Source organism: Phaseolus vulgaris, chromosome 3 (assembly GCF_000499845.2).
Source record: "Phaseolus vulgaris cultivar G19833 chromosome 3, P. vulgaris v2.0, whole genome shotgun sequence".
NCBI lineage: Eukaryota > Viridiplantae > Streptophyta > Magnoliopsida > Fabales > Fabaceae > Phaseolus > Phaseolus vulgaris.
The window spans coordinates 29,856,400-29,883,857 of NC_023757.2; the positions used below are offsets into that span (position 1 = coordinate 29,856,400).

General features: G+C 34.0%; 3 protein-coding genes across 7 annotated transcripts; 2 read left to right on the top strand and 1 right to left on the bottom strand.

Moving 5' to 3' along the window:
* Positions 1–739: 739 nt before the first annotated feature.
* Positions 740–2,772, bottom strand: LOC137807039 (uncharacterized). 5 transcript variants are annotated; one of them, XR_011080466.1, is made up of 5 exons: positions 2,399–2,772; positions 1,711–1,789; positions 1,419–1,606; positions 1,238–1,309; positions 740–1,005 (listed from the first exon to the last, which is right to left on the bottom strand). XR_011080466.1 is itself a non-coding variant. In XM_068607457.1 (5 exons), exons 2-5 carry the CDS (start codon positions 1,723–1,725, stop codon positions 961–963), a joined length of 279 nt encoding a protein of 92 aa, XP_068463558.1. In that variant the 5' UTR covers positions 1,726–1,789; positions 2,399–2,772; the 3' UTR covers positions 740–960. The 5 variants fall into 5 exon arrangements, 2 of the variants coding, with proteins under 2 accessions (XP_068463558.1, XP_068463557.1); XM_068607457.1 differs by having other exon boundaries at positions 1,436–1,582; XM_068607456.1 differs by having other exon boundaries at positions 1,436–1,582; positions 1,668–1,789.
* A 9,194-nt stretch (positions 2,773–11,966) lies between these two features.
* Positions 11,967–14,084, top strand: LOC137807041 (acidic leucine-rich nuclear phosphoprotein 32-related protein-like). Its single transcript, XM_068607459.1, has 2 exons — positions 11,967–12,622; positions 13,588–14,084. The coding sequence occupies exons 1-2, from the start codon at positions 12,047–12,049 to the stop codon at positions 13,810–13,812; spliced, it is 801 nt and encodes a 266-aa protein (XP_068463560.1). The 5' UTR covers positions 11,967–12,046; the 3' UTR covers positions 13,813–14,084.
* An 8,023-nt stretch (positions 14,085–22,107) lies between these two features.
* LOC137805528 (uncharacterized) lies at positions 22,108–22,668 on the top strand. Its single transcript, XM_068605471.1, has one exon. It carries the CDS (start codon positions 22,108–22,110, stop codon positions 22,666–22,668), a length of 561 nt encoding a protein of 186 aa, XP_068461572.1.
* The last annotated feature ends 4,790 nt before the right edge of the window (positions 22,669–27,458 follow it).

The window sequence follows — 27,458 nt, forward strand, 5'->3', positions numbered from 1 at the left end:
CTACCTATGTATCGTTTTTGTTAGCATATGAGTTTTGTTCTAGTCCCCCGATATTTTTTTTCTTTTTTTAATAGTATTTTTTTCATGTGATCACTACAAAAAAATGTGTATAATGCGACGGTTATTTTCGCAAAAATTGGCGTTTTTAACCGCCGCATTATACGTCTGTGGCGGTATCGCGTACCGCCAGAATTCTTGCCGCCACAAAGTTTAATGTGGCGGTCAAATGAGAACCGTTGTAGCAGACGTCATAGTATGCATTGTATAATGTGGCGATTTTAAGCGTGCAATTGGCATCAGTTATAAATGTCGTAATTTTAAAACTGGGTAAACCAATTCTAACGTAAATAGTGTCAGTTTTAACCGCCACTTAATACAGTATAGTATGACATTTATAATACACTTTATAACTGTCATAATTCGAATATTAAATATTTAATTTTATTTTTATTATTTATAATAATTTATTTAATTCTATTTTATAATTTGATTTCATAATATTATTTAATTTCATATTATAATTAAACTTTAATTTTATTTTTAATATTTATAATAATTTATATAATTCTATTTTATAATTTGATTTTATAATATTAATTAATTTGATATTATGTTTCATAATATATATAATTAAGTTATAACATAAACTAATTTCATAATATAATTAAAATTGAAAAATACAATAATCAAAAGATGAGTTCATTCATTCATTGAAAGAACAAAGTTGATAATGTCAAACTAATCCAAACAACAAGTAAATTAAATTGTGAAAATGTAAATTGTTTCACTTTCTAAACATTTTACAAGTAAATTCTCAAGCTAGGAGTTTACACCAAGGCTACTGAACAAATTATCCAAAGTATTCTTTTTCAGCAAATTAAGCTCCCATTGAGCTCGTACTTCTTCCCTTGCAGCCCCAAGCAACAAATTATCATGTGATATAGAAGTCTTGGTACAACTCTATAGCAATATGCTTCCAGTTTCCAGATCAGCTCCATAAAGCACCTGGGAGTGATAGAAAATTAAATGTAAGCAGAACAACATATAATAAGGGCAACAAATAGTGCGATTATCCACCCTCATTTTGGTGCATCTTCTCCTTTTCCTCTTCATATTACTTTGAACACTTGACATTAAGTAATAGAGGAGAATGGAGGCAATTATAGTTAATTAATCAATAATGAGGTTAATAATAATTTTCTAACAAAAATAAATCATGTATATTTTATAAATAGACCTTTTGGAAATTACTACAATCTAGACATCCATGGATGACTCCCAGAGGAAGACAAGCTCCTGAGGAAAAATTCTGCATTAACATTCATATGTAAGATACTAACCAGAATTCAATGCACTAAAATATTTAGGAAATGTTGAGCATTGTAATCAAAATCAAGATAAATCAATATGAGACAAACTTGATCAAGCCGCTCACAGTCAGAGTCTTCATCTGAATGGTTCTCATATTGTCCATAACTAATCCATGGTCTTCAGCGAAGGGATCTAGGAACCTTTGCAGTTTCACGAACTTGAACATCATTTTCCACCCGAGTTGATAGTGATTCAGAAGCACTTGTAGAGGCTAAACAATTGGTCATGTTTTTATCTAAAAAATGAATTTAAAACATCTTTGCCTTAAAAAAATTGCAATATTAGTTCATGCTAACCTGGTAAGGCGATAAAGGCATCTGAATGCTTGGCTATCTCTACCTTCCTTTGATGCATTGTATTCTCCCAAAATCATGGCTTCAAATCTCAGCAACCAACTTCATATCAGCAACAGCCTTTACTTCTCCCACGTTTCACCAATTAGTTGCAAAAAGAACCAGTGCACAGGGGATGGAGCAAATAATAAGATCAACAAAGTAAAGAGAAAAGGAGCAGCTAAGCAATTATGAGAGTTGAAGGGTTGTTTATTTCATGCTTTACCTAGCTATATAGACATCAATAATTTATAATCCAAGGGATTGAAACTAAAAACCAAAAAATAAAACCAACAGAAAAAAAATTCTAGCCAATGAAAGAAAACCTACAGAGGGAAAAGATGCTGAACTTAAAAAGATATCACTAGCAAACTAGTCTCTAAAATATCTAGTTATCCTGATATATTTACCATTGATTTATTTCCACAATCAAGTCACATATAAACATTAAGAATTTTCCAGAACAAAAAGTATGACTCTTAATAGCTATAAAATTGCAAAACAATAAGAATATGCATATTAGGTAAAGGATTCCAGGAAACACAAGCTTCATCAATGTCCCACCGCCTAAGACATCTGCCAATTTCAACCTCCCAAATATGGATAGTTTCATCACTTGAATTATCCCTCCTTAATTAAGAGACCCATATCCACCCCTTAATTGAGACAACAATATATATAATCAACATTCATACCTGAAGTCATCCATTGACCTGAAGCTTAAACAAAAATTGAAACCAGCCAAGCAATGCAACACCAGTGGCACACCAACATGTTCGAAAATATCAAGCTGAAAAACAGGACCCCAAAGCGCATCAAACATCGAAATCAATAATTCTGAAGAAAATAAAACCATGGTTTTAAACTGTGGTTTCTTCACAGTCCTTGTGGCCAAAATCGCGTTAAGGGAACATTTCTTTCAAGCCAAGGATAAAACAAAAGAACGATACTGATCATAAATAAAAATAGAAACCCTACTTGAAACCCTGCCTGAGTAGCCTAAGTGTCAGCAACGAAATCGAAGGTGAAGTTGTGGCCATTAATGGACAATGAATCATTGGAAACCTTTTGAACATCGACGGCGGTGGCGAGCTTACGCTTGAGAGGGTTGGAAGAGGATGGTCTCGGGGACAAGGGGCTTTTGAACTTAGCAGGGGAAAGGACATCGAGATTGGGATCGGAGTGAGGTCATTCTCTTTGGAGGGTTCACAGACAACGATGCGAGAGTGAAGTGAGCTAGCGTTTCGTAGTGAGTGTGTACTGAAGAGAGCTAGTGTTTTGTAGAGAGAAAAAGAGAGGGGGGAAAATGGTAGGATTTCGTGAGAGAGAGGGAAGAGTGTTTATGAAAAGTGTGAAGAATGGTGTATGGAGGGAAGAAAAACGCGAGCATTTTCAAAAGTGTGAAAAGTGGTAGGATTTAGTTTCCAAGAGTCAAAACAAGTTTTTAAAAAAATGGGAATAATAAGGGAAGGAAAACACAGCATTTTATTATGAAGGATAATTGTGACAGTTCAAAATGACACATTTTGAAGGATAATTGTGACGGTTATTAAAACGTCGTATTATACAGAAAATTGTGGCGGTTATTAATAACCGCCATATTAAAACTGTCACTTTATACAAGATTTTTTGTAGTGGATGGCAGATAATTGTTGTTACTTGAGGTGTCATCATAGTTGAGATGCCAAGTTGCATAGTGATGCCTAACATGAAAGCTTTTATAAAAATCAAATAATGTAGACAATAATATAGCCAAATGATTTTAAAAACTCTTTAGTAATTAGAAATGTTTTATGCAAAATCATAAAAAATTGTCTTCTTAATAAATATGTACTTTGATAAAAAAAAGTAAAAATAAATTTTGATTAGAAAGTTACCATTGTAACTTGACTACAAATAATTATGAATAACTTAAAAATTATCATCAACTTCATTAATTTGTATTTCATTTGATAAATAATTATGAATTTAAATATGATAAATAAATAAAAGAATAAATATATTATAATTAGAAAAACATTTATACCTAAAATATATGATAAAATGTAAAAAAATATATTACTTCACCACAATAGTTTTGTTGTAAAAATAACAGTATTTTATGGCATGACACTACAAAAAATATGCATATTAAGATGGGCCAAAAAAGACACTAGCTATAATAAATTGACGCAAAAGTGTAATTATCGTGGACTTAGCGTTTTTTGAAATTTGGAACTAATATGGTCGACATAAAAAATAGTGGTGGGTGCGAACACAAGTGATGTGTTTTTTGCGTGGCCCACACAAAATTATATTTTTTATTGTTTATTTAAAGAAGCGTGGGCTTAGCCTACAGGGATCCACACAATTTTTAAACAAGCGGGGGCTTAGCCTTCATGTTGCGCACACAAAAATATATTTTATATTGTTTATTTAAAGAAGCATGGGTTTAGACATTGGCCACATAATTTTTAAATAAATGTGGGCTTAGCCTTCATGTTGCCCACACAAAAATATATTTTATATATTGTTTATTTAAAGAAATGTGGGTTTAACCTACATGTGTTATCCACATATTTTTTAAACAAACGTGGGCTTAGCCTCCATGTTGCCCATACAAAAATATATTTTATATTGGTTATTGAAAGAAGCGTGAGCTTAGCCTTGTCTCTGTTTTTTCACTTATGGCCTTTAAGAGGGTGCAACCTTAATTGATGCACTTATTGTAACAACCTTTATTATTGTTTTCTCTTCTTTGTAAAATCACCTATTACATAGTCAGTTGTTGTTTTGCATCTCCATAATGTTTAATCCAAAATCAACAAAGCTATGATTCAATACTAAAAAGACTGAAAAACTTCAAGAAGATCCCAAATGGCCTCATTCGTAGAATATTTGGGTTCGCAACTTTTGTATATATCCACAATCCAAATAAAGGCAAACTTGATCCCCAGGTTGCTAGATTTCTTGGTTATTCAACAACTCAAAAAGGTTACAAGTGTTATAACACTTCATCTAAAAAAATTGTATATCTCCATGATGTTACCTTCTTTGAAACTAAATATTTTTTTCTCCAAGGATGGCTCCTAAGAAGTTCTTTTATAAAATTGGGATGACCACCTTGAACCCTTTGTTTTGTCATATGCTCCAACTAATGCCTCCAAGAATAAACTTACAGTTAAGATAATTAATTTTGGGACATAATTAGAAATTGAAACTAATAATATCATTGATACTACTGAACTACAATAAGAAAACACTGGAATATGGCAGCATATGAAAGCAAATATGCACCCCTATAAAGAGAAGGTGGCAGCATTAAAAAACTTCACATATAATTGATAGCATTTGGTGCCCTTTTCTACCAAGTCGTGCCTATTAAGCCCACCAAAACAAAACTTCCTTGCATGGTGGCCTATTGGAATATGAAGTTGGCACCACATTCCTCTCATCCATTGGCCTTAATGCCCTCGATCACTCCAGATCTACACCACTGTTGTGACATCTCCTTACCCGATCAACAACTACCAAGCCAAAACTGTCCTACCTAAAAACTTGCACCTACAAAGACAGAATAACATGCCAGCAGCTTCTACTTTGCCCATTTTTGCACCTTCCAGCTACCTTCATCCTTCAAATTGCAAGCTCTCCATGGTAGCCTAAAGGGAAATCAAGTTGGCACCACAATCCTCTCATCAGAAAAACCAGCTTCATAAATACTACCCCCTCCAGTACCTACACCAGCCCCTACCTTGTCTTCTAAGCCCTTACAACTAAGCCCTTGCACAATCACACTTCTTGAACCATAACACTCACTTGCTCTTTCAGTTCCCTAAGCAATAGCAATTCTACAGCAACCGAAAGATTATGAAGTCTTCTATTTAATTGTTGCAATGTGCCTAATTCACCAAAGCTCCATACTAGTTTCAAAGCTTTGCCACTGGTTTTGCTCCACCCAAAGAGTGGACCTCATAGTCCACACCAAACCTCTTCCTATACAAAATCCTTCGTAGCCTCCAGAACCCAAAATTCTTGGTCTACAACACTAATCTAACACATTTTATCAAGCATAGTTTACTTCATTGCCAGAAACACTTTCTTCTATCCAAGGATTAAGTTGTTTCTACCATGATGAATTACAAATCTAGGGTAAAATAAAATTACACAATATACACCTCGACCAATATAACATAGAAAGAAAACAGTTAGGGCAAAACCTAGGGTTGAGACTAAAAAAGGAAGGGAATGCAAAACTCACGATCACAGTCCCGCGGTTTGACGGTTGCATTCTCACGTTCGCATGCTCTCGATTACTCTATCGCTGTTGAGTACGAAGGTTCTCACGCACTTCTCAAGCTCACACCATGCATAAATGGTTTCTTGTGATTTTGCTTCAAGATATTCATTTATCTTCAATCTCTTAGCAGCTATTAACAAAGAAATAGGATTTTGTTATCCTTTGGAACAACTATAATAAGAATTTAAGAAATAAATGATGAATTAACAAAGAAATAAATTTTTGTTATCTCTTTGGAACAACTATAATAAGAATTTAAGAAATAAATGATGAACAAACATGTGACTATTTTAGTCGAAGACCAAATTTTCTAAACAAATTAGTTAAAATGAGATATAACCTTAAAAAAAAAATGAACTAAATAATTATATGAAATGTTTCATATACAAATCTTGAATTTATAAAAAATTAATATTTTTATCTATGTTCGAACAAGACTTTTTTTTTAAGATGTTTGATGTCGCTGAAAACATGTTTTCGTATGATGCAAAAAATAATGAAATTGGACAGAATTGATTAGGTCTTGGTTTTCCACTTGTTGAAAGGTAATTTCATTCTTTTGCACATACTTCAAATTGAAAGCATTATACGCATTTAACTATAACATAATTACTTTCCATAGGGGAGCTCAACTCGTGCAATAAAGGACAAACACCTCCACCATCACAGTTGTCCAATTACAAACATTGGATTAACTACAACCAAGATAGGTTTACAACTTCAACTACTTCTCCTTCTATTACAAATTTTTCCATAGTATACCACTTATGCATGTTGACAAAAAATGTGTTAATATTTCTTATGGACTCCTTATCAGCGCAATGAATTGAATCTTCTAATTACCATTGAGATTTCTCTAGTGAGTGGGACAATTGTTCATATAAATGGTTTTGCAACTGTTGAAGTACATCAAATTGATTAGGTTATGCGACAAATTAGTTTTCGACAGAGTATTCCACATGTTCCTCTAAATCTTGATCAACTGCACAATGAGGACAGGAGGGAAAGAATTGATCGATATTGGCCATGATATCACGCATCATGGATAGCAACGTGGAACGACCGTCATAATTGTGTAATTCAAGGAACTGAATTCACCAAAAATGGTCACTTATGTTATACTATCTCATACAAATGATATATCATACACATTATATGATACATATCGTCTCCAATAGAAGAATTAGATGATGATGTGAGTTTTTTTACAATTGTTCTATATTATTCTACTTTTATTGAAAAGAAACTAACATAATTTTTTCACTATCACAAAACACCACAATCGCCTCAACAACCATATTAAGAGCCCCCACAGAGTTAACATGTTGGCTCTTCCAGTGCTCAACAAGAGCCATTTGGTCAACCCAACCAATTGTTCGACTACACGGACTATCGACACACTATGTTTTCTCACCCATCATACCAACAATTTTCATCCAGCTTCACCAGTTTTGCATCACACCAAAACATATTTTTCCACCATGAGACCTCCATCAACTTTTCGTCCACTTTCACCATCACATTGTTATTGACCCTCGTTGCCTTCACATGGTTTGATAATCCACCTCATCCAAATCAACCTCAGCCCACAGACGATAGTCCAGAACCAATCGAACATCCACCTCCACAATGACCTTAAAGGTAGAAAAGAAAACCACAATATGACACATCGTCTCATAGATAGTCTCCTTTCTTTTTTATAATTCAATGCAATTTATTTGACCTTATTACATTATTCTTATTTCAATCTATTTAATCATACTTTTTCCCATTAATACAAATCACAATATAATTAAAAAACAATGAACTTTACAAACAATATAATTCAAAACCTTAAACTTAAACTCTTACTTTCACCAAACTCAAACTTCCCCCCTAAATCCAAAAGTCTAAAAAATATAATCAATAAAATTTTCATCATTAACTTAATCTTAAATTTTACAACCAATCTCATTTTTGTTTATTAACTCTAATCCAAAATACATTCAATATGAAATTTTTTTAATTTAAAAAATATCAAACTAAAGTCATGCATGACTTGTACGACTTTAATTATATTATTTTTATGCTGAATTTGTTAAATCATACACAATTTTACTTAAGATTTAAATTACTAAATCTTACTTAAATGTATCTAAATTTGTCAAGATTATACCAAACCACAAGCTACATATAATAGAAAAAAGCTAATCATTCATTCAAGATGAATTATCCTCTGTTGTTGCGAACTTCATAAAGAAAACCTAATTAGGGATAGTAAGACGATAGGAGAGGAGAGGTGCATGTTTGACTATCTCATCCACATCTTCAAAGTTAAATTTCTTCATCATGCTTATATTCAATGGATTGAAATAAAAATTACATTATAAAAGTTAAATAATTATAGAAAATAGTAATAATGTGAATAAACTAAAAGTAAATTACTAAACTAGGAATAAAAAAAATTATAATATAAAAATTTTAAGTTATCTAATAAGTTAAAAATGTATTAGTAATTTAAATGATGATGAATATGAGAACGAAAAAGAGTATTGGAAATGTATTTATGACAAAAACTGTATATTCATCTTTATCCTCGTATTCGATTTACAAAATCAAATATTATCTGTATCCCTAATTAGTTATTATGAAATCTTCTCATCAAAATCAATATGGATTTGAAGAACTTCAAAAAAGACTCGAGGAACTCTTTAAATTTGAAAGAAATCAAGTGAGGTAGATGAACTCTGATTAGTGAGTGACAGAGGGAGCGATGAGAAAGGAGAAAAGAAGCTTGGGGAGAAGAGGGAGGAAGAAGAAATGGAGAAAGAATAGACATTGAAGGACGTGGTGAGGGTATAAGAAGGGAAAATGAATGTGAGGAGATTGAAGGAACAAGATAAATAATGGAATGCAAGAAAAACATAGAGGGATTGATAGTAATGAAATTAAAAAGAAATAATGTGATGCAGTAGTAGAATGTAGATTGTGATATGTAAAAGAAGATAAAGAAGAGGATTTGGGAGTTGGAAGCAATGGGGTGATAGGTTTGCATGGAGAAAGACATGTAGTAAAAGCTGCACTACGTGTGATATAATTCAGAATCTTTCCAATAAAATTGTGTAAAGTGATATTTTGACATTTCACAAATCATATGTAAGTATTATAATAAAAATATTAAATAAAAATTAATTTTATAGATAATAAATAATTAGTTATTGATTAAGTTAAATAATATTTTATAAACTACAATGTTATTAATATAGTTTTTTTATATTATTAATAAAAAATTATAAACTAATTTTTAAATTGGTATATTAATTATTAAAATTTTAGCTATTAATTACTTTATATTCTAAATTAATTATTATAAAGACTAATTTAAAATATAAAATTATTAGAAGGTAAAATTTTGGTAACTAATGTTAGAAACTAATTATAAATTTTTATTAATAATAAAAAAATTAGATATTAAAAAATTTAATTTATATAATAATATCTAATTTAATCAACTAATTATTTTTTATATTAAAATTATTTGATATTTAATTATTTTATTGTAGTGAAGTGTAAGAAGAAACTATGGAATGCGAGAAAAAAAAGTCTCTTTATGAATTAGAGCTTCCATTTTTAAAGAAAATAATAATTTCCCTATTTTATTAATATGATTTTGATTATATGTTAAAAGTACATGATATTTTATTATTCAACAAAACTTATGTACACCAATTTCATATATATTCTTGTTTTTTTTATTAAATTTTTGCTTGTCATCACACTTTGATGTCATTTTACGTTAATATTTTTATTAAGACTCTTATTGTAAATAAAAAAAATGGAGGTGGTGAAAGAGAAAATAGAAAAAAATAATGAGTATAAAAATAAGTTATTTGGTTGGAAAGAAATGTGTGAGAAATATAATAAGTATAGAAATAATTTAATTAAATAGAATATAAAAATAATATTTTTATTTGTTCGTCTATTATCATCATCATCATCATTATTATTATTATTATTATTATTATTATTATTATTATTATTATAATAAGTTAAAACTATAAAAAAAAAATTCTATAATCGATTATAGCATGATTGTAATAGAATATATTAAAGTCATAACTGACCTTTTTTTAATAGATGAAAAATATGAATAATATAGCCAATATAATCGATTATATATAGTCAATCATGTTATGATTTAATAGTGGTTTTTATGCATTCATTTCTTTTAAGTGCGAAAAGTTTGAATTGTGAGTCTCTTTTTCTTTATGTTTCGTGTAACTTATTATTATTTATGTTAAAAGTGAAGTGAGATTGAGATACATAGGTGACACATTATAGATAAAATTGTTTTTTTTTTTTCTTATTTGTTCAATAATTATAACACCATATCATAATATTTTCAATTTAATATTTAAACTTAACCGCTTGTTGTTATTTTAATTTTTAAAAGTACTTTAAATTTTAAATTAAATCCAACATTGCATATAAATTATTAACCTAACGTAGTCGTTTTATTTATAATATTTGTTATTGTCTTTTTTACATAAGTTTATGATTTATCTTCATGTTCGATAAAAAAAAATGATTGTTATACGTAAAAAATACTACAATAAGCTTTTGCAGTGTTTTACCTTTTTTTTCATCATCTAAAATATTGACAAAAATCATAAGTGAAAAGCATGATTTATATAAAGAAAACAAATGTAAGTGACACATCAACAAATCACAGTCATGTGTGTCACGTGCTACTGAAATGTGCGAATCCTGGATTAGGGTTTCCTTTTCCGGATCATTCATTCGGATTCCAGTTTTCTATCCGCCCGAACTTGTTCATATTTTAATTCAATTTTCAGCTTGTTGGACCTTTATTTATCTTAATAAGGCTCCATTGTATAATTTCCTTTATCCACTTCCATACCTTCCACCTTCACCTCCATATTGATGGTAAAAAGGTTAATTTTAAACTTTTAAAAAAATTTAAATAAATTTAAATGAAGTATAATTTCATTTTATTTTTTTTAATAATCTCTGCACCCCTGCATCCCATATTTCTTTTTTAGCCGCAACACTTTAGTTTGAGAGATTAGTTTCATCATTTGATAAGAAGATTCGTTGTATTTAATATTTTCATAATATTTGTTTTAGCTTTTACTCCATTCTAACATCTTGTATCTTTTTATGAAAAAAAAATAAGCAAACAAAAACACTGTTAGCACCGATAAAATCACCATGCAAGAAGAATATATGGAGTACACAGATAAATTGTCTTTCTTTTCACGTCTTTATATTTTAAAAAATTTATATTTTTTGGAGTTTTTTTAGACTTGTAATCTAAAAATATTGCATATTAATTCATCTAAAGATTAACACTTAGCTTCCGGATAAATAAATCCATAAGGCAAAAGAAATCATTCTATATCCATAAATCCGAAAAACATTTAACAATTCTAGATATGTATATTCGGAACCTATAACACCATTCAGGATATGTATATTCGGAATGCATAACACAATTTCGGCTAATCGTATTCGTAAGCCACTTTTCACCTACGCATATCGCCGTCCAGAAGCTACAAAAACAAATGTTGTTGGCTTATAGATTTTCATATCCAGAGTTGAATATCTACTTCTGGATGTCTGCATCCGGAATGCGAAAACCAGGCTTTCAGATGACGATATCCAGGACCACCTCAGTTTAAACGAAATGCGAAAAACGACTTGAAATGTGTTCTTACCTCATTACCTTGGCAACCACACCTTACACCGAAAACATCATAGCAAAACCCCACTAAAACCTCCTCTTTTGCCGGTTAAAGCATCACCCAAAGAAAATCAAGTTACGTATGCAAATCACCATACACTATTTTTTAAAGTAAAGAAGAGAAGGGCAGAATGGAATTTCTAAAAATTCGTCGGTGCCAATCATAATTGATTGGGGTGCAGGAAGCAATTGCCAAAAAGGAAACCCTAACCTGGATTTGTTCATTTCAGTAGCACGTGACACACGTGACTGTGAAAATAGGAGTAGTGAGCGCCGCAAGGTGCAATCACACTATCTCCGCTGAAACGCAAATGCTTTTACATGGACCGTCCGATTGATTGCCACGTCATCAATCCGTGTGAATTCGTGTCTGAACGGCTAAGATCAGCACTGCAGAGCAACTGGGGGAAGCGAAGGGAAGAGGGTGGTAACTTGGGTGTTTTCTCCATTCTAGCGTGCTCGGTTTTCGATCAATTTTGGCTGAGCAAAGAATTTCGAAACGGTTTGCCAAGCGTGCTCTGCTTTCTGGATTCGAAGATGAAGGTCAATGAGGAATTGAGCGAGCAAGTTGAGGAGAACCAGATCACGCTTTTGAGTGAGGATGACCAAGAGTACAACTCCGACGATGAGCTAGACGACGCCGAAGATGATGAAGACGATGACGAAGATGATGACGACGATGATGACGACGACGACGGCAATGATGATGACGAGGATGACGATGAAGACGATGCTCCTGACGCCGGTAACGACGACGAAGATGACGAAGATGAAGAGGAAGGTGATGTCCAGCACGGTGCTGATCCTGGAGACGGCGACGGCGACGACGATGACGACGAAGATGACGACGACGACGACGACGATGATGAGGAGGAGGAGGAGGACCACGGTGAAGAGGTAGTTCTCTCTGATTTAATTTCTTAATCTTTAATTTTCTGAAATTGTTACAGTTTTTGTTTCGTCGCAATTATGGATCCTGGATTGTTTATTATATTATAACTTCCCCTGATTTGTTTCATTTCTCCCTTGAATTTATGTTTTCCCCAAATTTTATTGTGTTTCAAGCTGTGGTCTGGAAACTGAGGATTCTTCACTAACTTGTTCATTTAATCATTTACGGACCTTGCATCTTTCTGATTTTTCTTTTTCATTTAAATTTGTTTTAGAACAACCTTTTGCAGTGAAATTAGTTGTGTCGTATCGTTACTGCGTTCTATTTTCATATTTATCTCTATTGTGCTGGGACGGTCATAACATTTCCCTCCTGCAATGTCCTTTTCCCTTGCTTCATAAATACATGGATCAGTAGGTTTGTACTTATTGGAAAAAAGGAGGGGGGAAAGTTTATTATAGCTCCTATTTAATTTTAGACATCCATGAATGTTTCCTATACTTTATGTTTAACAATATATTAATATCATTACCTTTTATTGTTTGATCTTTGATAATTCCTTCATTTGTATTTTGATATGCTTGCGAATTTGTTCTTGTTGTCTTGTTTGATGCCAACCATATGGGGGAAACAATGAATCACGTTCACTAGGAATATGCATTGTTTAATCGTCCTGGGGTCCTTTATTGGCATTGTTTGAATCTCTTTATTTTTCCCCAATTTAGGCGTTATAGTTTTTTATGGGGGAGGGGATGGCTGAGAATCTACTTAATAGAATGAAGTGTTTGCTTAAAGAGCATGGTTCAAAACAAATTTTATTCTGAAGTAAAAATGAAAATGAAGAGGTGTGAAATAAATTTTAGTACTGTATCTATTGTGTTGCTCCATAGTCCATGCTTATCTTTTGCAATAATCTATAAACATAATTTTCTACTTTGCCATGGGCCTCCTGTGTTTGCATCACTTGTAGGAGGATTTGGGAACAGAGTACCTTATTCGCCCTTTAGGCACTGCTGAGGAGGAGGAAGCATCTAGTGATTTTGAACCAGAGGAGAATGGGGAGGAGGAAGATGAAGATGTTGATGACGAGAACGATGAGAAGGCTCAGGTTCCACCAAAACGGAAGAGGTCGGATAAAGATGGTTCAGACGACGATGATGGTGGAGAAGATGATGAGAGACCCTCTAAGCGGTAGAGCTGGGTCCCTTCTTTGCTAAAGGGCTTAAACCATAGGTTAACTTATCTCCCTTTGACCTTTAAAAGCACTTCAGAGAAAGGTTATGGGAATTGTTTTATTCTCTCTTGTATCATTATGGTGCGACATTATTAGACTTATTACTTTCAAATGCTTGGTGCATAGTCTATAGTGGGTTAAACATTCGGTAGAACAAATTTTGCACATTTGAATGTTTTTAAGTGCTTTGTATTACTGTATCTGTTGGTAAATTTCTTCTTTCTTTCACAAAACGTTTTTTCTTTTTAAAATCTATACTCATTGGTTTCTATTACATTTTGATGGGTGTTTCATGTATTAGATCTACTACTAACAGAAAATGGTGTTACCCTTTTTTTGGATACTAAAAATATGTTTTGACGAGTTTCAACTACAGGTTCGATTGGTGCTGCATTTGCTTTGTACCAACTTGATTTATCAATCAATCAATCCCAATGGAAGAGGGACTGTAGTTGAAACTATTCAGTTTTTGTTTTTAGAATCTAAGTTAAACTATTCATACGTACTTTTAGAATATTTTTTCAAGGTTCCATAAGATTACATGCCATAAAAGAAAAAAACTTGTTGAGTTATGGTAGGAGGGGGTAAACTTAAAACTGATGGTACTTGGTTTTCTAGAATCTTAGAAGGTGCCTGCTGTTAAAAAAGGTGTACGTGCCATAAGGTAAAATTCGTGCATAAAATTCAGAAATATATTTCAAAATAATGCACAATATTTTCACATTAAAATCCAGAATGTCGTTCCAAATTGTATAATAAAAAAATATAACCTATAGACAATTTAAACTTTAGACTTTTTCAGCTACATGAAGAAACGGTGAAGGAGGAATGAGTCTTACAGTAAGAGTAAAGAAGTTTGTTAAAATTATACTTCTTCAATAAATCTAATGGTAGAATTAAATTTAAATAATAAATTATGTTAACTTTTAATGAAAATAAAATTATTATAAAAAAATAGTGAAGTTTTTAAAAGTGCTTTTTGTATGAAAATTCTCTATAAGTATAAGAGTGATAATAACAACAGTAAGAATTCAATACAATTAATGCATCTTTTTTAGAATGATTAAATACTTGATTATAAATATCTATGCTATATTTTAACATAAGTTTTTTTAAATTATAACAGCATATATGAATTATCAAAAACAAGATTTGGAATTTTAACATACGCAAAGTTTATTAATATTTTTATATGTGATAACATCAAATCTACAAGTTTGCTAGATTAAAATAATATAGTTTTTTAATTGGAAAGTACTTATCATCCCTTAAATAAAAATATTTAATACTTTTAACTTCTGCACTGAATACACATGATAAAATGTAAGGACTTTGAATGATAATTTAAGTGTATGAAATAAATTAACTAAGCAGTAATTAAATTTAAAGCATGTATAATTTTTTGTCAATTTAATGCGTGTTTATAGTTTAAAGCACGTCTAAACTTTAGTCAATCTAGTACAGGTTTTTCAGTGATGTGTTTTTGGTTTTAATTTTCACTAGTGTGCTAATCGTGATTAAGTTGATGGAGTGAAAATATTAAAAAGTACGGGTGTAGATAACATGTATAGTTTAGGCTTTTAGTTAGTATTGATTATGGGCTGAAGATATAAGAAGAGCGAGAAATTCTTTCTGCACTCCTACATTTCGGTTCTGCACCCCATAATTCTGAAAATATCGAAATACCTTGGTTTTTTAATTTTAGGATGTTGAATTTGAAGACTTTCCGAATTAAAAAATACAAAAGTTAATATTTGTAATTTTTTCATCCTGAAATATATTTTTCAAATATAAATTTTACATTTTGAAATATATATTTTGTATTTAAGATTGTATAATCCAAAATTCAAATATTTTGGTTGGTAAAATATACCATGCGGATTTTTTTTAGTATACATTCTAGACCTAATTTATAATATATTTTTTTCAAATATATTCCTAGAAGATACTTCCAGAATCAAAATACATTTAAATCTATAATATGTTTCCAATTGTATAATCTGAAGTGTATATAAAAATATAATATATTTTGGATTCCAAATTTTGTCATATGAAAACTTTCTAATCACCTAATCTGAATTACAATAATATAAGCAAAATATATTTTACCAACCCCAAACCGATATAATCTCCAATGAAGAAGTGTGAAAGTGCTCTCCAACACAAACAAATCAAGAAAAGAGGAAGTGGGTGCGACTCCACTTACAGGGTGCAGATGAGAATATAAAGAGGGATGCTACATGATTTATTTGTTTTATTTTATTAAAGGGTAAAATAGTATTTGCACTACCCATTGGGCGAGTATAAGATGAATTTGCCAAGAATTTAGGGTTTAGTATCTGATCATTATAACTTTAATGTAAAATAATATAATTAAAGTTATAACTGAAATCGTATTATTTTTTACAACTTCAATGTATTATTTTATTATACTAAGAGTCAAATACGACTTTCACTATAAAATTGTTTACATGTTATTTAACTTTTTTTTTTTTATCAAAAATTATAATTTCTTAAAAAAAACAACTACTTTAGTGTAAAACTAAGAAATTTCACAAATTCCTTTTAATTCACACATCACTACTCGATTTCTTCTTGCCTTGGACATTCTTCTTCAGCCATTCTCTCTTCTTCCTTCTCCTCAATAAAATTCAGAACCAAATCTCATGTACCTCCTTTTGAAGTTCTCAACCTACAAGATAGTTAGAATAGTAGTTGAAGACATTAATAGGGAATTTTGCTTTCAGAAAATTCTTATTTTTTCCTCCTCTTCTCTATCCCATCAATATTCTCCATAGTAACTCACACACATAGAGTTGTGGCTTGAAGAGTTGGTTTGAATTTTTTGGTTGTTATTGAGTAAAAGTTTATTTTTAGAGTTGATCAAGGACTACGTTACTGTTGTGCTTCAGTATCTCCTCTTAAATTTAGTTTTCTTAGACCATAGAAGTAAGAGAAAGTAATTTTAAGTTGGATAAAAATCTCAATTTTAATTAAACCTTAATTTTGTACTATGAGAGTGTAATCGATTTAGCTTGTGAGGCCAATTTTCATTGGGTTAAAATTATAAAAATCGAGTGTATAAAATAATTAAATATCAATTAATTTAGAAATAAAAAATAATTATTTGTATTAATTAAGTTATATATTATTTTATAAATAAAAAATATTAATATTTAAAGTAGTCTTTATTATTAATAAAAAGAATATAAAATAATTTTTAAACTGATATATAACATTAGCTATTAAAAATTATTTTATAAATTTTTATTAATAGTAAAAATTATTTTAGATATCATTAAATTTTTAGTTTATAAAATTATATTTAATTTAATTAATATAATGATTAATTATTTTTATATCTAAATTAGTTGATATTTAATAATTTTTTATGTACTGTTGCATTATGGAAAATAATTATCTGTATGTGTATCAACTTAACATACTTGGTTGGTAGTTATTGAAGTGTATTGTTCAATTGTAAGACTTAATAATGTTTTTGAATGGTAATTTGTGTTTGTGAAATTCCATGTTGATTATTGATTTGGGTTTTGTCATCTTGCTGTTTATTAAATACATATATTTCAAAAAATAATTGATTTTGAATTTTTTTGTATTTTTTAAATATGTAGAAATTAAATTAAATTATATATATATATATATATATATATATGATTATATTATTTAGGTTAGAGTTTGGTCAGTACGTTTAAACTCACCAAAATTGTATAGAAAAGTGATTAGATGATACAAATTAAAGTGGGTTTTATTTATGATCAAATGTTATTGTATAATCTATAAGAATGAATTAAATTGTTTAATATCGAAGTTTTAATTGATAATTACATTATTTTATGAAGTTTTTAATATGCGTTAGTTATACTATCTCGCTTAAGTAAGGTTTGTACAGAAAGCAATGTGATTATTTTGTTACTTAAACAACTTAATATTATTAATTAAGTGATTATTTGTATAATTTAAATGACAAATCATTATTCAAGTGAGTAGAGAATAAATAACAATCTTTAGTTTATGAGGAATATCATTAAAACTTATATATAACTTATGATTTTACAACTTTTTCAAGATTGAATATCCTTTACTGAATAGTTTTAGTCTTCTCTTCAATTTCGACGGTTCTTTTTGGATGTCCGAGAGGGTGAGATATCTATAAAGATACTCCGACACTTAAATTAGATGAGGTCAATTTAAGTGGTCTAGTTTAGAACTCAAAATAACATTACCTTTCACCTTGAGGGTCCCCTCTAATTTATACTATTCTAGTGAGCCTTATCCTGTCAGAAGGATTAAGGCAGCCCAATGAACACTTAATTATGCTTTGTAACCCCTAATCAGGATTAACGCTCTTAACCTGTAATTTGACGTGGATATTGCTTTTCACCGAGAGGCCGCTAGGCCGTCTAGGTAACGATCACTCAGACTTTCGATTTCCACTAGATAGAAGTTTTGATGATGAACACTTTGAAGAAATCCAGTAGGAATTTATCGTCATGACAGAGCTGTGCACTCTCAATTTGTCTCCAACTTGTTGAACAATGCTGATTGTGATTGAAGAGTAGACGCCTGACTCTCGTTAGTTTCTGACAGAACACTAGTTTTAACTAGGTAGAAGCTTTGTTGATGAGGAACACTTTAAAGAATTGCAGTAGGGTTTTATCGCCATGACATAGCCTACACTCTTCATTTGTCTCCAACTTGCTGAACAATGTTGATTGAAGACTAGACGTATGACTCTTGCTAGTTTTTAGCAAAACACCTTGCTAAAGTGATAAGTGATGTTTTCCTGTATTTAAAAGAAAATTTAGCTTGTTTAAATTATTCTTAAATAGTAAGATTATATATTGATTTTAATATATTATTGTGTAATTGTATTAAACTAGATTTTTAACCCGTGTACTGCACGGGAAAGGTATATTATTAATATATTAATAAGTAAATAAATTACAATGTAAATATTAATGTATAAAAACTATAATTAGTATATACAAATAAATAAATAAAAAATTAATATATTAAAATTAATATAAATAACACATTAATATAATATAATATAACATAAATAAATAAATTGTTCAAGTATAAAACAATTGGTGTAGATTTTGCAAAAAAATAAGTAATAACTAATCATAAACATTTATGTTAAAAAATATTCATTATAAAAGGTCAATAACTTGATTATAAATGATGAACAAAAATGCACGTTTCAAAAAAAAAAAAGGATTTGGGTGAAAAACACTTTAAATTATGCTACCACGCATGTTTATCATATAATTCTATTGCTTTCAAATATTGTCAAAATTTTCAATGTAAACAACATTTTCTGTCTTATTTGTTACATTTTCATCCACATCAAGAATCATCATTTTCAACCCTTTTTTCCTTGTAACTCTAGAAATAGCAACATACAACTTTCCATGAGTGAAACTGTGTTAGAATTATAGGGCTAAAACAAGAGGGGGTGAATTGTTTTTGAAAGATTTTCGCAAGTATTGAAGGTAGAGTGAAAGGCTATGAAGAATTAATCAATGGAAAATCTGTCCAGCCAAATACAAAATTGTTTTTAAGCATGATGCAGAAAATCAACCGGTTGTTTTTATGAAACAGTCGGTTGTTTTTATCAGCAGTTTATAAAAGCAGATTTAAAGCAATTTAAAGAGTGTAAGGATAAAGAGATTCACACATAATGTTTATACTGGTTCACTCAAAACTTGAGCTACATCCAGTCATCAGAAACCACTGAGAATTCACTATGTAATCAACTCTAGATTACAAGTTACACACACCAGAAGTGATGATCTTGAACCCCTCAAGAACACACACCACTCATTGGCAAAAACCACCCCAAGAATGTTTATCTTGATCCCCTCAAGAACACACAACAGTTCTTGGCAACACCAGTACGAAAATACAATTATTAAGAAGGAAGGGAATAGAATACACCTGGGTAAATCACAAGATCAAAGATCAGAATACAAAACCCAATCATATTCCATACTTGAGATGATCCAAAGCTCTTTGAAAACTATTTTTGATTGATCTCTTTTTCTTAGTCAATGCATAGGAGCGTAAAACCACATTTTTATGCTTCAATCAAATGGTTAAAATAGTTACAACAAAAGCCCAAAAGCAGTTGGAATCATTTAAAACAGAAAACCACTTAACAAAATTCTGTTAAGGTTTTCAGCAAAACAATTGGTTGATTTTTCGAAATAATCGATTGATTTTTATTTAACAGTGTACTGGTATGGACCGACCAGTCACTACCATGACTCGGTCTCCCTGACCGAGCTGACCGAAACCTCCACGAACGCCCAACCGACACACTCAATCCATTAACGCTCAAATCAAGGTCAGCGAAGCTAAACTACCATTAAGAATTAGGTAATGCAACCATAAGTGTGATCCATTCCACTAATCAGACCCAATAAGGTAAGCCCATTAAAATAATATAAATAACGCACATTCCAAGAAGATAGGTACGTCATTATTACTGTACACACCCGAGTGCCGAATACCTTCTTTACTGACTTGAGCGTCAGAGCGTCTTCTACAAGTACCTCCCCCATTTGGCATTTATCTGAGACTGAGAGCCGAAGGAGCAGAGCGAAGACCAGAATGATCACAATAAAGCTTTAGCAACCTGCCAGAAGAAAGGAAGAAGACAGAGCCTTCAATAGTTCTCTAGGTCCCTTCTCCCTAGCAGGAACAATTGGCGTCCACCGTGGGGCCGAGAGAAACTAGCTGAAGAAAGAAAGTAGATGGTATCAACCAGAAGCATGGAGAGGATGACTGAAGCCGATCAGGCAATGCTGCTGCTGTCTCTACGGAGAGAGATGACCGAGATAAAGAGGAAAACAAAAGAAGCTACCCAGAAGAATGAACAAGAGATGCAAGCTCTCTGAAGGGAGAATGAAGAGATGAAGAAGAAGATGATGGAGGGAGGACCTTCTGCTGGACCGACCAATGTTGTCGACAAATCCTACACCTCACCTCTCAACCCGATACCGTTGGAAGAGATAAGGGACAAGGTCTCCACCCACGAGATGGATGGCGAATCCCTTCTCAACAAGTCGGCTAGGATGACTGTCACGATGGACTCGGCCCGCCGACATCCTTTCACCAACACTATCGTTGAAGTTACACTACTGGACAAATGGAAGGGTTTCAACCGAGACCGATACGATGGGTCTACCGATTTGGATGAGCATATGAACTCTACACCTTGGATGATGCAGTGCTATGTCGAGTATTTCCTACATCGCTGAAGGGAGCAACCCTTAGCTGGTTTACGAAGCTCCTACCCAATTCCATTGATAGCTTCGCCACACTTGTGGTGAAGTTCGAGACCGAGTTTGCCACTAGCAGGCCACATCACCTGACCTCCATCGCCCTGGTGGGCATCCGCCAGGAGAAGGAAGAGTCACTGAGAACCTTTGTTGACAAATTCAACAAAGGGGCAATGAGCATTTAGAATCTCATCCCGGACGTTGCCATGCATCATATGTTGACAGCCCTGCGCCCAGGGCCTTTTGCTGATAATTTGTGCATGCAACCAACCACCAGCCTGGAAGAACTGAGGAAGAGAGCTGCTAAGTACATGCAGTTGGAAGAGCTAAGGGAGTTCCGCAACTAGGCCCGTGCCGAGGCCAACGGAGAGAAAAACAAGGAAGAGAAGGACCGCCAAGGCCGATCAGGTCAACGAGGAGGCAAGCGCAGAGATAACACAGATCGAGGAAGTCGTTTCTCAAGATACATCTCCTTATAGCTGAGAGGGGAAGAATCCTGGATGAGGCACTCAACGCTGAGTTGATCCCTCCTCCCAAGAAGATGGCCAGCCTAAACAATGACGACCGAAGGAAGTAGTGTCAATATCATCAAAACAGCGAACACTCCACTGAGGAGTGCCGGGCTTTGAAAGACAAAATTGAGGAACTCATTCAGGCCGGACACCTACGCCGATTCGTCAGAAATGACCAAGACATAGGGCACTCACCTCGCAGAGAAGGGCTCTCTAAAAGAAGAAGATCGCCTCCACGGGCCTGAGATGACCGAGACCACAGGGAAAACCGCCGGTCTCTGAGAGACGACCCTCCCGGGAGGCTGAAAGAAGAGGAAACCGAGAGGTTATCAACACCAAAGCCGACGACTTCGCCGATGGAGGGAGTACAAATAGTGCCTTGAAAGAAACACCTTCAGGCAGTACACCAGGTGAACACAGTAGCATTCCGACCAAGGATGTCGCCCATCACCTTTTCAGATGACAACTTCAAAGGCGTAGACTATGGGCAGGACAATCCCATGGTGATATCGGTCGATGTAGACCGATTTACAATCAGAAAGACCCTTGTAGACCAAGGAAGCTCAGTAGACATCCTCTACTGGAAAACGTTTAAAGCTATGAGAACACTCGAGGCCGAGATGGTGCCTTACGATGACCATGCAGTCAGTTTCTACGGCGAGAGGGTAGGGACCAAGGGCTACATTGAGCTCTACACCACCTTCGGTCAAGAGAAAAACTGCAAAACGATAAGAATTCGGTATTCGGTAATCGACTCCAATACCTCTTATAACATTTTCCTCGGACGACCGTTCATCTATCGGCTGTTGGCAATCGTATCGACACCTCACCTAGCAATGAAGTTCCCTTCGCCAACGGGGTATATTCTCACAGTTCATGTCAACCAGAAAGAGGCAAGAGAGTGCTATGCCGAAAGCCTCAGAGTGGAGCCTTTGAGGAATGATCTCTCTCCCAAGAGAAAATCCTCTCGAAAGTACTGCACATCCCGCGAAGCCTAATCGATGTCAGTAGAGCCAACCGTTGCGTTGGTAGACCTAGACCCCAGGGCGACCGAGGACAGGTTGGAGGCCATAGAAGAGCTGAGGTGAGTACTGCTTCTGGACGAAGAACGTAGTACCGCTGTGGGAGCAACCATGGCAGCAGTCGAGGCCGAGATAATGCATGCCACGCTAAAGAAGAATGTGGATCTGTTTGCGTGGACACCGTCCGACATGCGTGGTGTAAGCCTGGACATCAGTACTCACATGCAATCAGTGTTTAAGGAAGCACGACCAATCGCTTAGAAGAAGAGGGATTACGGCGATCAAAAACGCCTAGCAGCAATAGCATAAGCCGAGAAGCTCTTGTCGGTCGGGTTCATATGTGAAGCCTGATACACAACTTGGCTGGTCAACGTCGCCATGGTCACCAAGCCGAATGGTAATTGGAGGATGTGTGTCGACTACAGAAACCTCAACAACACCTGCCCGAAAGACTCTTACCCCTTACCGAACATCGGCCGCTTGGTAGATGGGGTGTCCTGTCATAAAATCCTAAGCTTCCTGGACACTTATTGTGGCTATAACCAGATAAGTACACACCCCAAGTACAAAGAGAAGACGATCGATGCCAATTACTACTATGAGGTCATGCCGTTAGGCCTCAAGAATGCAGGGGCGACCTACCAACACCTCATGGACAAAATCTTCCAATGACTGATCGGCCGGTGTGTAGAGGTATATGTGGATGATATCATGGTGAAGTCTGACTCTTTTAACCAGCATGTGGAAGACCTCGAGGAGGTGTTCAAAGCCCTCAGAGGGACCAATATGAAGCTCAACCCCGAGAAGTGCACATTCGGGGTTGAGGGAGGGAAATTCCTGGACTTTATGCTCACCCACAGGGGGATAGAGGCCAACCCCGACAAATGCCAAGCCATAGTCGACATGAGAAGTCCAAAGAACATCAAGGAGGTGCAACAACTCCCGGGGCATCTGACAACCCTCTCCAGGTTCGTCCCTCGACTGACCGATTGATCAAGGAGTGCCAAGAAATAGGTTGAACAGGATGAGAGGTATAGTAAGAAAGAAAGGAATAAGAAGAAGGGTGAAGGCGTAGAATGTCGCACAACAGGCAAAAGGCCTGGATGGATGCCCAGGTATTTGGATGAATCTGGGTGGGAGCCACATTGAGTGCCCAAAGGACGCCCATTGTGAACTTGTCAAAAGGAAGAGAAACATGTAAGTCTGAAAAGAGACAGGTATACATGTAAAAGAAGGGGGGACCAATACCTAGTCTCCCCAAGCAAACGCTCTCGGTAGATGAGCAAGGCACAACACTAAAGAAGCTAGAGTGCCCGCCTGCCTTAAAAACCGAACACTTATCCAGAAATTTGGAGACATATGCCTCGGTTGAGTAAGCAAACGAGATCCCAACAACCTTAGGGTCGACCCAGCTAAGATCACCAGAGGGACAACTCGTAGGAGAGAGCCCGACCGATCAACAACATTGGCCGAATCATCTCCCCTAACAATCTCTACCTGGAGCGGCACGTCGACCACCCTGACCGACAAAGAATCGGTGGTAGAGGACGAAGAAGAAAAAGAAGAAGAAGAAGAGGAAGAGGGACGAACAAGAGGAGGAGAAGGGGGATCAGAAGAGGAGGTAGACCGAGACAAGGTAGACATAACTAACCTTATACAAAGCCTAAGACAAAGCAGGAAGGCGAGAAGACACTCGGTTATTAGAGCAGGAGGCGAGAGAATGCTCGGTTATCTGGATACTCAAACAGAGAAATAGAACAGTACCGCGACACTGTTGGGACCACTATTTATAGGACCCAAGGAACTCAAAATACGAAACGTCGAAATGATCTCAACCGTTAGATCTCTCAGATCGAACGGTCCACAATGCTTCGCACCCAAAAAACCCATCATTAATGTGGGTCATGTCACGTCGCCTGAGGTCACGTCATACCTCGGGAAGTTCAACAGTCGCATGCCTAAAGGGAACCGATCGACACTCATCATCAAAGACTCAATGGATACACCTATCCTCGAGCCTGGGGGGAAAGCGTACTGGTATAGATCGACCAGTCACTACCATGACTCCCTCTACCTGATCAAGCTTACCGAAACCCCCATGAACAGCCAGGTCGATCGACACACTCAATCCATTAACGCTCAAACGAAGGTCAGTGAAGCCAAACTACCATTAAGAATTACGTAATGCAACCATAAGTGTGATCCATTCCACCAATCAGGCCTAATAAGGTAAGCCCATTAAAATATTATAAATAGCACACATTCCAAGAAGAGAGGTAGGTCATTATTACTGTACACACCCGAGTGCCGAATACCTTATTTACTGACTTGAGCGTCGGAGTGCCTTCTGCAGGTACCTTCCCCATTTGGCATTTATCTGAGACTGAGAGCCGAAGGAGCAGAGCGAAGACCAGAAGGATCACTGTAAAGCTTTAGCAACCCACTAGAAGAAAGGAAGAAGATGGAGCCTTCAATAGTTCTCTAGGTCCCATGTCCCTAGCATGAACAGTCAACATTAAAATCTACTGTGTCAAATAACCTGTTGTTTCGAAATTTTAACCTGTAGAAATTTGTTTGACAGCAAACGCAAAGACAAAGCTTTTCCAAATGATTTTGAAATACACTAAGTGTCAAACAACCTGTTGATTCAAAATTTCAACCTGTTGAAATTTGTTTGACATCAAAGGCAAAGACAAAGCTTTTCCAAATCATTTGGAAATCCACTAACTGTCAAACAACCTGTTGATTTGAAATTTCAACCTGTTCAAATTTTACTTTCTTCTAGAACACCCATCTTTTCAAAATGTTAAAGATTCAATTTTGCTTGGATCATCTTACGGAGTGAATTAACAAGTTTCAAACAACTAGACACACACACAACAACAACGTCTTCAAGTTTTCCACGTGGATTTAGAGACATCAAACCATCTTGTTCAACGAACTAGACGTGGAAGATATAAACCAACTTTGCTCAATGATTGACCTTGGCTTTTATTGATTGTCATTGTAGAACATAAATCTACTGGAAATTGTCTTCTCTGGAATTTAAATGGTATACCTGTATATGAAGGAATCAAATTCATTCTTGAAATGAAGATTTTATCACCAATATTTGATCCTGTTAGAACTACTGCACAAATAACATTTTTCTTCAAATCAATAACTTGCAACCTTGTTCCATTACAAAGACCATTGGCTTGATCAATATTTCTCAAAAGCATAATAGGCACGACAATTTTCAAATGAAGGTGATGATTTGGTATCCTTAAACATTTTATCTCATTTAAGAACTCAAACGTGAACCATTCACCTTCAGTTTCCTGATTTTCATCTAATTGGCAAGGTGTGTCCGAGCTAAGATAAGTTATTTCTTCAGCACTTAACAGAGATAAAATAAAATCATTCAGTTGAAGGACAAAGTATTGCTCCATCCTCAAAGTACCCAGGAGACGTCATGTCAGTCAACAAATTACGATAAACAAAAATTCACCAATGACAACAAAGGTGTTTTTGTGGCCTCAATTAATAGATCATGTGGGATTTCCACTACACACTCACCATTTTCATTCAAGCCAAATTCACCATCTCCAATTTTAAGGATCTAATAAGCAATTTCCTTGATATTGTTTGCACTCACATTAGATTTTGCATTGTTTAATCTCAAGTTCTGAGAAAGTTTCAAGACTTCACAACACCATATCTTGATCATTTTCTTATAACTAACAATATTTGCTTGAAATCATCTCCCAAAACAACAAGCTTTCCACCAAAAGGTTTTTGACTATTTTCTTTATTAACCGTTCTCATAACATCTCTCAAAGTTTTGTCAAAGGCTTCAAAACACATTTGATTCATCATCGGTGCTTCATCCCAAATAATCAATTTTGTTTCAATCAAAAGTCTAGCACGATGACTTCCTTGAGGTATATTGCAAGTTGATTCTTCATTTATTATAATAGGAATGCAAAATCTAGAATGCGGTGTCTTTCCTCCAAGTAACAGCAAAAAAGCAATTCCGTTTGAGACTACATTCAAAACAATCTTTCCTGTAGATCTAACTACAACAGACAATGTTCTCCACATGAAAGTTTTGCCAGTTCTACCATAACCATATAAAAAAAAAGAAATCACTTTTTTCAGAAACAACTGATGAAATGATCTCTTCATAAACATTTAATTGCTTAGTAGTGAGACATTTCAACAATGACGAATGCTCTCTTGCCATTTCATCTTTGTTATAGTTAAGTTCATCCATATTAAAACTTATTTTGAAACAAACATGAAACAGAAGGATGAAGTTGAGGCAAACAAACAAAGTCTTGTAATGAGTGCCCATTTGCCATTAATAACTCTTGTATTTTTAATAGGCAAAGATCATGTAGTTGCTTCTCCTCGAGCTGAAAACCTAACATTATTTTTCAAAATATGCATCACGTTCATAATTTTAGTGAAAATATGTAATTAATTATAGAATTTTATAAATTCAATACCTGGTAACTGCAACTCTTTTCTTTTCTGGTATAAGATAAATTCCAAGAAGCTTTCCAAACCACTTTTGGTTTGGACATTGTGTTCATGAACAATAATGAAACAAATAATCGTTTGAGTTCATGACCAGAAGCTAATTCACTTAATTCTTTTATTGCATCAATGAATTATGTTCTCTTTCAATAGTCCTAGTGCATAGCAAGCTTCTTCATATGTATTGAACGTTTGCTCGTTCACTGTCCTTATGCTAGCATAGTCAACACAACCCTTCTGAATAG